Source organism: Siniperca chuatsi, linkage group LG12 (genome assembly GCF_020085105.1).
Source record: "Siniperca chuatsi isolate FFG_IHB_CAS linkage group LG12, ASM2008510v1, whole genome shotgun sequence".
Lineage (NCBI taxonomy): Eukaryota > Metazoa > Chordata > Actinopteri > Centrarchiformes > Sinipercidae > Siniperca > Siniperca chuatsi.
In genome coordinates, this window is record NC_058053.1 from 26,617,578 (window position 1) to 26,630,240 (window position 12,663).

Consider the following 12,663-nt stretch of genomic DNA (forward strand, 5'->3'; position numbering starts at 1 on the left):
AACAGCATAAACTATATCCTGCAAAATGATCATACAGTTGAATCAACATCTCTAAAACAGCTTCAACAAAAACTTAATATTATAACCTTCATAAGGGGAGGATTTATAGCAGGTCTGTTGTATCAATTAATATTAATACAATAATAATATTATAAAGTGTTCAGTCTAGACCTGCTCTATAGGAAAAGTGCAATGAGATAACTTCTGTTATGAATTGGCACTATATAAATAAAATTTTATTGAATTATTAGACGTCATTCATTTTAGCGAGGTGTACCTAAATTACTGGTATCACCTGGAAAACAGCAATTCTGGATTAAGATTTCAGCAGCTCAAATGCTCTTCTCTCCTTAGCTAAATACCATCCTCTTCATCAGTCCTTCTCTCTTTCTTTTTCTCTCACTTTTTAGACTGCTAATGTTCCAAAGGAAGCAGCAGAGCAGCTATTACACCTCACACACAGTCTCCGCAAGACAAACGACCCTACAGTAAGTGTGTGTGTGTGTGTGTGTGTGTACTCTTACCAGTCTTACGTGTGTGTGATATAAGTAATTTATTTGTGTATGGTGTGTGTCTCCAGGCGCAGTCTCTGGCCTCTTCTCTCTCCACCAGACAGCTGTTGAGGATCTGTCGCCGTCTCTCTCAGTACCCTGAGGAGAACATCGCTCACGCTGTCAATAAGGCTTGTCTTTCCAGGTACCCACAAATACACACACACACACACACTGTGTGTTTAACTGGGTTGTGATGCACTTTGTTCATTTTTGATAAAAGTGCTGTACAAACAAGGTGATTTATTTTTTTTAATGCTAAATGATTGTGTGCACGAGGGATTACGCGCGTGCATGTGTGTTTTAGGTTCCTACCCAGCCTGGCCCGCGCCGCTCTTGAAAAAAGCCTTGCCAACTGCTCCATACAGGACTCTCCAGATCCTGCTGAACACTCTCGAGACTGTAAGTTCCAGTCAGCTATCTTGATACGATTTCTTCAACTACTCAATGTTTCTAAATACATTTAATAGAGTAAATAGAATTTTGCTGCTATTTTGGGGGTTTTCCTGGCTTAGGCTGTGGCTTTGATGGTAGACCACCCATTGGATCAGTATAAACCCAGTATTAACAGTATAAACCCTGTATTCAATTATAAGTCAGAACACTTCCTACATTTCTACATCCTACATCAATCAGCATACAAGCACTTTCACGTATGAAGAACACATTCTGGTTATTGTAGTCAGCCAAACACTTTTTCTTTACTGCAGGCGTCAATGCCCCCCCCACCCCCCAATTTGTTAGTTCTATTACACAGAGGTCAGGTGTGATGTAGGTCCCAGTATTGATTTTCTACCTCTGACTATACACAAATACAGAATAGACAAATGTTTTACCAAAATGGTGCAGATGGATTCAGTATCCTCAAAGAAAAGAAACTATTCAAACCAAAATAAGAAAGACATGCACAGCTTAGCCTTCTCATCTGAGTCATACATGCAATCGCAGTAATGAGACGCAGCAATGATTTGAAAAATTTTAGTGTGTGTGATTAGTGTTTTATTTGTGAGTTTCATGATCAGTGCGTGTGAGCTCGCAGCACCAATCACATTTGTTTGGAGTTAATTTAAAGCTGCTAGTGGTACCATCATTCAGGATTGTGGCAATGTGCATAATGGCACTATTTGAGGAGTAATACCTTTCATATTAGGGAATAATGCTATTGATCGGTATGATTACATCAAATCTTTTATTTATTTATGCTGTAGCTACCTTCATTAAACTTGTAATAATAATTTTGCATTTCTTGTGAAACCATATTGAGCAGAATTTTGATTCTATCAGTCCAGAACTCCACAGAAAATATGTAAAAAAAAAAAAAAAGAAAAGATAGAAAACAGTGTGAAACACTGAACTGAAACAACATTTAGACATACAGTATATATTTCATATAAACAGCCTGCAGGTCCTACTGTTAGCAGTTTAACTAGCAGATGGTTGGCAGTGTCAGATGTTGTTTCCTGTGTTAAAGTCAAGTCACAGTAATATTGATGTGCGCCACTAGCGACCATCCTGTCATTCAGTATCGAAAGTTGAAAATGACGATGCGTCAAGAGCATATATTATAAATTGGGGTAGAAGAAAGACAAGGTTTGATTGGTCAAATCTCCAGACTGCAAGTCAAAATGTCAGTTGGGGCATAAGGAACAGGTCCCTCCACCAGTTAGTGGAGTTGCTCATTAACGAACAGCAGAAGATTATGTTTAAGACTCCCATTGTCCCTCACACACACACACACACACACACACACACAGTGACTGCTTCTCCTGTATTTCTCTAGGTATGATAAAGGATGGTGTGTTGACTATTGGCAATGTGTCTGCTCCCGTCTACAACGCCAGCGAGAAAATTAAGGTTCCCGACGTGCTCTTCTATGATAATCCTCAGGTAATTATCAGTCAGGACTCACAACCAAATATACTTAGTGAGACACATGTCAATCTAAACCAAATCTGTAACTGCAAGACAACATTTCAACAATCCTCGTGTGATTGTAAAAGAGAGCCAGAAGCGACCATTATTTCCAGGACACGACCCAGATTTAATCACATAAGGGCAGAAAGCCGGATTAGAAAGAATAAAGATTAATCTGTTGATTTTGTTTTTTTTCTCTCAAACTGAGAAAGATCACTCTATGTATTCTTCACCACACAATATTCATTGGTCATTCAATTGAGGTCATACACCAATGAAAAGACAACTGTGATCCTTTCTTTTTCCCTTCAGTCTCATTCCTCTTTCTTCGTTGTTATTATTAATATTACTCTGTCCTTGTTGCAGTGTGTGACATTATTTCATTATAAAGGATTTTACTTTTAGTTCTGGTATTAGCTATTATTTTCCAAGGCCATGCTCTTTGTTGTTCCTGCTAGGCCCTTTTCAGATACACTGGAGTCTCAGAGATGCTAATCTCTGTCCAGGCCTGCCAGTAAAATCTGCCCCAGTACACTGTACCTGACCTCTGATTGCCGTCCGTCCGTCCGTCCGTCCGTCCGTCCGTCCGTCCCATTCTCGTGAACGCAAACATCCACTTGGACTCAAGGATGAACTGATTAGAATTTGGTGGTCAAAGGTCAAGGTCATTGTGACCTCACAAAACGTGTTTTTGTCCATAACTCAAGATGTGGTAATTATGACAAAATTTCCCACCGATTGTTTAATGGGATACAACGATGAAGTGATGAAATTTTTTACCCAAAAGGTCAACTTCACTGTGACATCATAATATCCTGGCCATTATTCAACACCATAACTCAGGAACAGAAGGGGAGATTGTGACCATATCTCACAGTTGGTTGGCTCAAAGGTCAAAGGTCATTGTGACCTCAAAATCAGTTTTTAGCAATAATTTAAGAATGATGACCCAATGAGTGAACAACTAGCACAGCACAGGTTCTCCTCCGTCTCGTCCATTCTGCCTTTCACTTCCGGCCTCATTTTGAATTTCGAGCGTCATCGGAATCACGTGACTGCGAACAACGTATTGGAGCGCGCCTAGCTAATCGTGTGAGGGAGTGAGTGAGTTTCACGTCCAGCTCATAGAGAGGCTTTGCATCTAAAAATGCCAGGAGAAAACAAAAGCACCACGTTTTGTGTAGCTATACTCTATAAGAATATACATCTATGATAATCCTTCATTAATCAGTTCAACAATGTATATTCACTGGAATCATATATATGAGTCTGGACAGACATGTAAACTGCAACTTGACTGGTTGGCGGAGGCATACATCCCTGGGGCGGTAATTCTAGTTGGATAAGAAAGCAATCTGACTTTAATTGCACTGGTGTGTGCAGAAGGAAAACACGAATTATTGATTTCATTGAATCGTTTTAGTTAGCTTGTAGTTGTAATCATTATGACAAAGAGCAAAGGTCATGCAAAATCAGTACAGTACATACCTTACATCTGTAAACGGATAGAAACGGACATGCTCTTTTAGAGTTAAGCTGTTCAGACAGGGTGGAAGCAATGAAAAGCCTCCTTCAGAAGTCGGGATGTTGGGGTTTGCCATTTTTTTGTAACTTTTAGTCACCAAAATGGGCAGAAGCGCTCAGAAAAATATTTTCTCCACATTCTTCCTTGTCCCACTTTTGTCACTGTCCATGTTCAAAGCTGAAATGTGCTCGCTTCTGTGCTGGCAGCGATTAGAGGCAGTGTGCTGAAAAACACACAAGAGGAAATCAACTGAAATGACTCTTCCTACATCTTCCCATTTTAAATGCAACTTAAACTTCTAGTTTTAAACACACATGTCATGAAATATAGCAACATGGAAGCTACTGTGCATGTAAATTCAATATGTTAGTTTCAGTATCATGTTTGTTGATTGAATTAACATAAATTCATTAACCATTAGTGGCAGCCTCTAAAGAAATGTGAAAAACTAAGGACAGCTGATCATGTTTTGCTAGTTATCAGTTTCTGCTCTGCTCAGCAGTTATTTCAGGTTTGGATTTTTTTGTAGCAAATGACATTGAAGAGACTTTTGCACACATTAGGTTTGGATAAAATGACACACCCTTGTAAGGTACCAGGTGAAACATTTGTATGCCAATTTTTGTTTACTTTGACGTTGGTGTCATATGTTCCCCATCTTATTGGCCGCTGAGGCCCAGTGTGACCGAACCACAGCATGCCCAGGGAGGAACCAGCGATTGAAATGACACTCTGACATCCTCAGGCAATACTGATGACGCTATGTGACCCAGATTTATCTCTTTCCCACTCTCTTTCTCTTTGTCCTCATTCTTCCCTTTTTCCTCTGCCTGCTTGTGTTGGAAACTGAAATAAGAGTGGAATAGGGTGAGATAGGATGAGAGCAAGGAGGATGCCCTACTTTTGAATGACCTGTTTTCTGTCTTCAGAGTAGAAGCACAGTTTTAAAAAGCATGGGAACAGAGGGGAGGAGAAAGCAAACCTCCAAATTTCTGCACAAACCCACAAATGTGGTCTTAAGATGATTTTTATCTTCAAACGGGGACAACAGTACTTTTTTAATATGTGAAATGCAATTCACCACAGTGTCCATATGGGTTTGATTGATGTGTGGGAGTCTATAAAACTAATTATAATTTCTGAGCTCTTTGTCAGTTGAATGTTTGTCTGTTTAAATCTCTCTACAGCACATGATGGTGATGGAGGACATGTTGAAAGACTTTCTATTAGGAGAGCACCTCCTCTTGGTGGGCAACCAGGTGAGTGACATGTCAATGCTTGTTAATTGTAAAATACCGTAACTTCCTGCTTTACTTACAATTCCCCAGTCCCCAGAAAAGAGCCATGTTGAGACTGGGTCTCAGTGAACTAGGCCACACATGTCAGCCCTGGGAAAAGTTATGAAACCAGCTCCTTACACCCTGATGTGACCCTCCAACCCCACTCGCTCACAGCTCACTGTGGGCATGAGGAAGCATGTAGCACTTCCTTGGGGACACTCTGTGCCCCCAGTCAGGTCCTAATGGGCAGGGTTAAAGGGAGGAGAGGAGGGAGTGAAAGTAGACATGTTGTAGTGGCAGCCCAGGGGAAGTTGTCAGTGTGTGATTTTGCATTCATGTTTATGTGTGTGCGCACGCATGTGAGTAGGAGAAGCTATTTGCAAATCTGAGTGCATGACCATGCATGGGCGAAGCTGTCAGAGCGGCTTACTGGACGTCTGACAGACTGGCCTAGAGACTCTGCGGCCATCCAGGAGAGGCAGGCTCTGTGGGAAGCCAGTGGGAGTCCCAGAGAACAACCCCTGTCAGAACGTAGCACCATCAAAACGAAGGAACACACTCGGCTCTCCCTCTCAGTGCTGCCTCTCCGCAGATGGAATGGACACCTCTTTATCTCTCTTTACAGCCTATAACACAGTTTGTGCATTAAGACTAATTTCATTAAATTGTGCTGGTTGGTGTTTTGTTTTCGTATCCTTCCATAGGGCGTGGGTAAGAATAAAATAGTGGACCGGTTCCTGCACCTTCTGAACAGGCCCAGAGAATACCTACAGCTCCACAGGTGAGGAGAATCGACGTGTTATTTCAAAGTGTACACAGGTGTTTTATCCACGCGCTTTTCCATTAAAAAGTTGAGGAACTAGAAGATCTAAACTATGTCACATGTTGGCTTAGAAACTACTTAAGTTTTTTGAACATGAACTTGAGTACTTTCCCTCTGCACCTAGAGCCTTAAAGAGAATTAGGAAGAAATGCCCATCTTTATTCTCTTTTATAATCCTATTTCAATGTTTTGAGCTTCTCCAGGCAGCTTCAACTTTTTCCATTCTGGGTCAGTCTCAAACTTTCTCTGAATATCTTTTTCTAAAAAAGCATAATAGGTTCTTTCAATTCTTTTTGATTCACTTTCATTCAGAGAGCTCATGTGAATCCAACTTGTGTATTCATGTATGGAGTTTTCCATGTGTGGGTCACCAGCTGCGGAATAGCTCAAGTTCATTATCAATTATCAATCGAGGGACTTTTTATTATTTTTGTGCATTAAAAGTTCACAGGCTCAGGTTCAGTCCATTGTGGCGTTTTAACACTGCATCTGGTTATGGTTGGATACTTGAGAGGCTCCCTAGCAGGATATCAGTTTCTAAAACAGACACCTGTATCTACTGTGGTTGGAAAATTATTATGCTTTTCAGGAGTAATAATCTCATATGTTTCTTTTAAGTACTTGTAGTTTTCCAATAGGAGAAACAAAGCAACCCTATTTAAGGGAGATGTGAGCAGCCAGCCTTTTCTCTTACTGCCCTGCCAGCCTTGGCCTTCCCATCTAAGGGTGTCACAACTATCTTGGTCCTCAGTAAATTAGGACATCCTTCACCAGAACAAGGACTTCACATGCCCATATTAAAGACGAACCATTTGTCCTTGTTAACTCTGGTTCATTGCTTCCTTACATACTCATACAAGGATACTCACACGATCACACCTCAGGAAAATTCTGCGATGGGAGAAAGGCAACAAACAGGATGCCAATAAAAGTCAGCACTTGTACAAACCCTAATCAATGGCAGATTCAATCTCATTGTGGTGGGCAATGAGATTGAATCTACGGTCAAACACCGACAGCACATCCACATGTAGAAACAACCAATTTCTCCTCTCGCTCTTTGTGTGTGTGTGTGTGTGTGTGTAGTTTGTCAAAGTCTTGTGAAAGTCAAAGTGGAGCAAAGCGTGGATGTGGCCTGGTTAGCTATATTAGCTGTAGCAGCAGCTAATATTAGACCAGGGCAGAGGCAGAAAGATCTGTGCATGTGGCTTTTGGGAGCCTGTGACTGAAAGCCTACAGAGATGTGGCTCAGAAAAGCAAGAGAGATGCAGCCAGCCAGGAAGGAAACTAGGACAGCTCCTGGGTCACACTGTGAGCTTATGAGGAGAAAAGGGTGTTGGAGGGAGGGCTGGTAGGTGGATTGAAAAGAGAGATGCTCAGAGATAACGGGAGTGATAATTTTGGACGCCACTAGGGAATCAACGTTGTTGGGGAGATGCTTCAACGTTATGTTTGTGTTGCTGGCCTGTTGAACTCAAGTACGGTGTTGCTGACACCCTTTTTCACTGGCCTGCATCTTCAGTGATCAAATGGTATTCAGGTAAAGAAACACAGCACAGAAACCAGAGATTGGAAATGCAGAACAGACATGTGAGATCTGATCACCAAAACCACCTCTGGAGGTCAATGACCCATTTGGCCACTGATCAACATCTTTTGATTTTTTCACTCACTCACTCAAATGAACTCATAATCAGCACCTCATTTGCTCTTTCTTACCATATTTCACATCACTGTATAACTGAAAACTTTTCTGAGGTGTGTTCTTAGCAAAAAGGCAGTGAACAACAGCAGGGAACACAACAGGCTGTGTGTGTCTGGGTATACATTTCAGGTAGAATTTGAAATTGAAATTGCTCCTTTTTTTTTTTTTTTTTAAATCTGGTAAACCTAAAACAATGAGCATTAATTATAAATGTAGCCACTATTTTTCTAGACTATATACACCTTTCATTCAAGCCAGCCTCAAAGACATAGTCTCACTCACACACAGGCTCAAGCAGCCTGGGAGGCAGGCATACTGTTAGGTTTGTTTTTGGCAGACCCAGAAGCAGACACAGACACTGAGAGAGCAGTTAAGTAAGATGGTTTAATGAATAATAGATGGGTAGATGAAGGGGTTAGCGAGGCTGATGAAGGCAGGCGGCAGGCAGGCTGGAGAGTGGGAAGACTGGCTGGAGATTGAGCGGAGGCAGCTTGTGGGAAGATGGCTGGACGTAGACGCTGGCACTGGAATCCCGAGGAACAGGAGAAAAACAAGTTAGCCACTAGCACAAGAAAAAAACCACAAAAGGCACACTAGAAAAACCTTCAAAGTAGATTCGGCTGAGAGTCACACTATCACTGAGTAAGACGGAACAATCTGGCGATGAATGGCAGGAGAGCTGGGGTACTTGAACTGTGAGCTGATTGTAGTCAGGTGTAGAGATGAGCCAGGTGGCGGGAGAGGTAAGCCGCGCCCACAACACATACACAGACAGTCAGGGGAGCAGGAGACAGGGAAAACACAGGGAAACACAAGAAAAAGCTGGAGTCAAATATTACCATGTTACTTTCGGTTGGGAGCCAATTAAGTATTTTGAAAGGAAAAGAGAAATCTGATTTCAGTTTTTATTAGAAAGATATATATTCCTAAAGTCTCCTAAAAAAGTTTTTTTTTCCAATGTGAAGGAAACCTTGAAGTCAAGCTGCATAGGCAAATTTTATAATTGACCTAAAGTTCACATATTTTGATTATTTTTAACACTGTGTAAATGAAAAGCAAAAGTGCTATTCGATGTCATAAATGAATACCTACAGTGTCAACCCTGTTTTGTGATCCCCCAGGGATACGACTGTCCAGACTTTGACCCTGCAGCCCTCAGTCCGAGATGGCATCATCATGTACGAGGACTCACCTCTGGTCAGTAACTAACAAACACACACACACACAATTCCTTTGTAGTTACTTTTACAGGGTCATTTCCCTTGCATATGTAGTAAATATTTTAAAGCCATGCACCATGAGTGTTGACACCGGCCACGGTTTCACACCCCAGTAAATACAGAAAAAAAGGATAAAACCTAGAACATTGTTTTTCACCAGTCCTGGTCTTGTAGGTATTCAGCTGGCAGTGTAGCCTTTTGTTCCCTAGAGACAACACATTGACACGGTGGTCTCATAAATTTGTGGTGTACTTACATGTTAAAGTACTTATTTTTGTAAATGGTCTTGTTCAGACATTACTGTGTGAATGACAACAAGAGCTTTGAAATTGCGCCTCAGCCACCCACACAGGAGCTCGACAATAACTTCCCATTTCAAGTCTCATGTGCTGCAGAATTGAAAAGGTTGAACTGTCTATATGTGGGGGTAACATAAAGGCAGCACTCAAGTGATAACTTTTAGCAATTTAGTTTGGAGCAGACATTAGTTAGAAAAGAGTTATCAAATACATCCTGCTCTATGAATCTATGGCTGCATTCAGTGAGTGAGAGACAGCAGCACATTCACGTGACCACGCACCAGCCAGACCGAACCAGGCACCCAAGAATCCGACGTGCCGGGCATATGTGAAAACAGATTGGTTTACTAGTTCTGGTCACGCAGTGTATCATAGTAACAGGAGGGAAAACAAGACATTGTGGTCTTTTCTTGTCTCTGCCACCCAGCTTTCATATTGTACCCACCCATTTTTCTCTTTCCACCTTTTTTTCTTTGTCTCAGCCTCCATACCTTCCCTGCTCCCCTTGCTGACTCACCTTCATGTCTGACGTCAGTTGACCTTTTTCACAGCAGACGTTTTGACTTGTCATGGCAGAAAAAGCGCAGGTGTAACTAATAATATTAATGATGACTCCATTACATTGAATGTCCCAGTTAGCCATGCCAATGAGCCAAAATGCTTAATAGCAAAAACTGGAACACCGACATGAAATAAAGCCATTATTAATGCTGCTGTGACATGTCAAAACGTCTGCAGTGGGAGCAGCTAAATGTCTATGTACACCTTTCTGGTGTGCTCAGGCACTAATACAGGTCAGAGGGCCAAAAAACTGAAACTAACATGAAGGCCCCTGCACACCCACCCAGATGTTTTCAGCATTTTGGCTGCTCCAGTTGAAATCGGGCAGAGTTATGCAGAGATTCACATGAGGTAAAAAAACTAAAAATGTCATCAATATACCAATAAGAATGATAAAGGCTAGAGTTACAGGTGCAACAGGAGAGTAAGGGACAGTCTGTACACACCTCTGGGCTGTGAGGAGAATTTGGCCTAGTGGCCACACTCGGTATTGTAGTATCCCGTGATGCACACTGGCCCAAACAAATCTCTCCAGTGCGCATGCCTGAAAGTTTTTCGGCTTATGCACCCAACGAACAGCTTTTGTAGGAATTAATTGGAACGCAATGTCCTTTTTAATACATTCATGGTGCACACCTCTACACGGTCCTGGGATGAGTCAAAATGTCTAGATTATGTATAATTAGTCAAAATGGGTGAACAGTGGGCGTGTAGGGCCTTAGAGGGAAATTCCAGTTATGTTAGAACTGGATTTATTTACGTAGTTTTGGCCATCCTTTCTATTGGTTATAATAACAATGTACTCACCAAATGAATTGCTTAGATCTGGGAAGGTGGCTTCATTATAAAGAAGTCAAATGATCAGACAAGATCGCCAAAGAGGTCACGCCCGTCACCACAACTGTAACAGCCTTTGTAATGTGCATGCTGTTTCCACTTTTTAACTAATAAAGAGGTTCAGCAATCCCTTTTTGTAGTACGTTTTTACACAGATTTGTGTGTGTGTGTGTGTGTGTGTGTGCGCGCAGGTGAAGGCAGTGAAGATGGGTCACATATTAGTGATTGACGAGGCTGACAAAGCTCCCACTAACGTCACATGCATCCTCAAAACCCTGGTGGAGAGCGGAGAGATGATTCTGGCCGACGGACGCAGGATCATCTCAGGTACACACATACGCACATTCACACGCACATGCGGGGTTTAACACCTTGACAGTAGACATGTCCCAGATACAGTGCGCAGACAGAAGCAGGACCATTAAATGGACGAGTTGAGGACTGGATGTCCTAGAAGGCAAACATGAGTAAAACATCAGATGCAGGCCAATAAAGGAGGCTCAAGGATAAAAGCCTTTATGGACAGGTACCAGTAGATTTTGGATCATGCTGGACTGTAAACGTGTACATTTTCCAAGTAGCCCCACGTAATCACACTAGTTGCTGACAGCTTCTCCATTCCTTAGTGGCTCTTCCTTTCCAGAGGAATGTAAACACAACCTTGAGACTTCATAAACACAAACTTGAGACAACTCCCGATGCGATCAGGACAGTAGAGTTGTGTGTGAGACTCAGTCACACAAATCAAATCAGAACATTGAGAACATTGGCAGAAACAGGAAGTATGAGTGCTTGTTTGCTTGTCACGTCATGTGCTAACGAGAAGTGTGTCTCCTCCAAAGATCCACACGAAGCCGAGGGGAGGCCCAACACCGTAGTCATGCACCCAGACTTCAGGATGCTTGTCCTGGCTAACCGACCTGGTTTTCCTTTCTTGGGCAATGACTTTTTTGGAGCTCTAGGTAGACACACATGCACAACATCCACAACATGCAGTAGAGGACTAGTAATCTCTTTTATTTAATAAGAAACTTATATATCTAAAAACAAAGCAGCTCAGATAAATTAGGAAAGGAAATTGGGACTATGATGGCTCCTGGCAGATGATCTGATTGTTCTCTGCCCTTCTGTATCAAAGGAAAAAAAAGATCATTTGCTGTTTTTATGTGTCCACAAACTACTAAATTTGGTTGTTAGATATCCATAGAAGACCCAGGGCCTGTCTCAGGAAGCAGTAGAGAGCAGGAAACAGTGGAGATGGCAGACAATGAGGGGAGGTGGAGAGCCTTGAACCCCTAGACCACCAGGGAGCCCCAAGGAAGATTTCTTTTGAAGTTAGACCATTAACCTGTAATTTTAGGGTTTTTCAAGTTTTCCAGAACTATCAAAGTGCAGCAGCTGTTACATTCCTTGCCTGTAGGTGCTACACATTAGCAGGTCTACATCTGCAAGTTTAAATTGCTGCTACTGCTGCAGTTGCCTGGTTTCTAGTTTTTTGGAACAATAATACTGCTTCTCCTTGTTGCAGAGCCCAGCAGAGTGCAAGCACTGAAGAAGTAGCATTATGTCAATGTTGTTTAGGTCGAAAATTTCTTGAAAAAAGTATAGTATGACCATACAAAGTGCTAAGCAGATATTTGTTTTGTTAAGTTATAAGAAATTGAGCAGCTATCACTACAGGAAAGTATGACTAGTTATCGTCCTCTGAACAGGCGATATCTTTAGCTGCCATGCTGTGGACAATCCAAAGCCCCAGGCAGAGCTGGCAATGCTAAAACAGTACGGCCCCGACGTTCCCGATGCTACTCTGCAGAAGCTGGTGGCTGCCTTTGGAGAGCTGAGGTCAATGGCCGACCAGGGCACTATCACCTACCCGTATTCCACCCGAGAGGTGGTCAACATTGTCAAACACCTCCAGGTAAGAAGACACACTAAAACATACACATAT

The 12,663-nt window shown here is 42.0% G+C and overlaps 1 protein-coding gene across 1 annotated transcript in view; it reads left to right on the top strand.

The window, feature by feature from the left end:
* vwa8 (von Willebrand factor A domain containing 8) overlaps window positions 1–12,663 on the top strand; it is a 72,400-nt gene that overhangs the window by 21,612 nt on the left and 38,125 nt on the right. Inside the window, exons 16-25 of the mRNA XM_044216782.1 lie at window positions 411–488; window positions 581–696; window positions 859–953; window positions 2,332–2,438; window positions 5,178–5,249; window positions 5,975–6,051; window positions 8,920–8,995; window positions 10,907–11,042; window positions 11,558–11,677; window positions 12,428–12,633. Of these exons, the coding sequence (XP_044072717.1) occupies window positions 411–488; window positions 581–696; window positions 859–953; window positions 2,332–2,438; window positions 5,178–5,249; window positions 5,975–6,051; window positions 8,920–8,995; window positions 10,907–11,042; window positions 11,558–11,677; window positions 12,428–12,633 (1,083 nt within the window). The remainder of the gene's footprint in view (window positions 1–410; window positions 489–580; window positions 697–858; window positions 954–2,331; window positions 2,439–5,177; window positions 5,250–5,974; window positions 6,052–8,919; window positions 8,996–10,906; window positions 11,043–11,557; window positions 11,678–12,427; window positions 12,634–12,663) is intronic.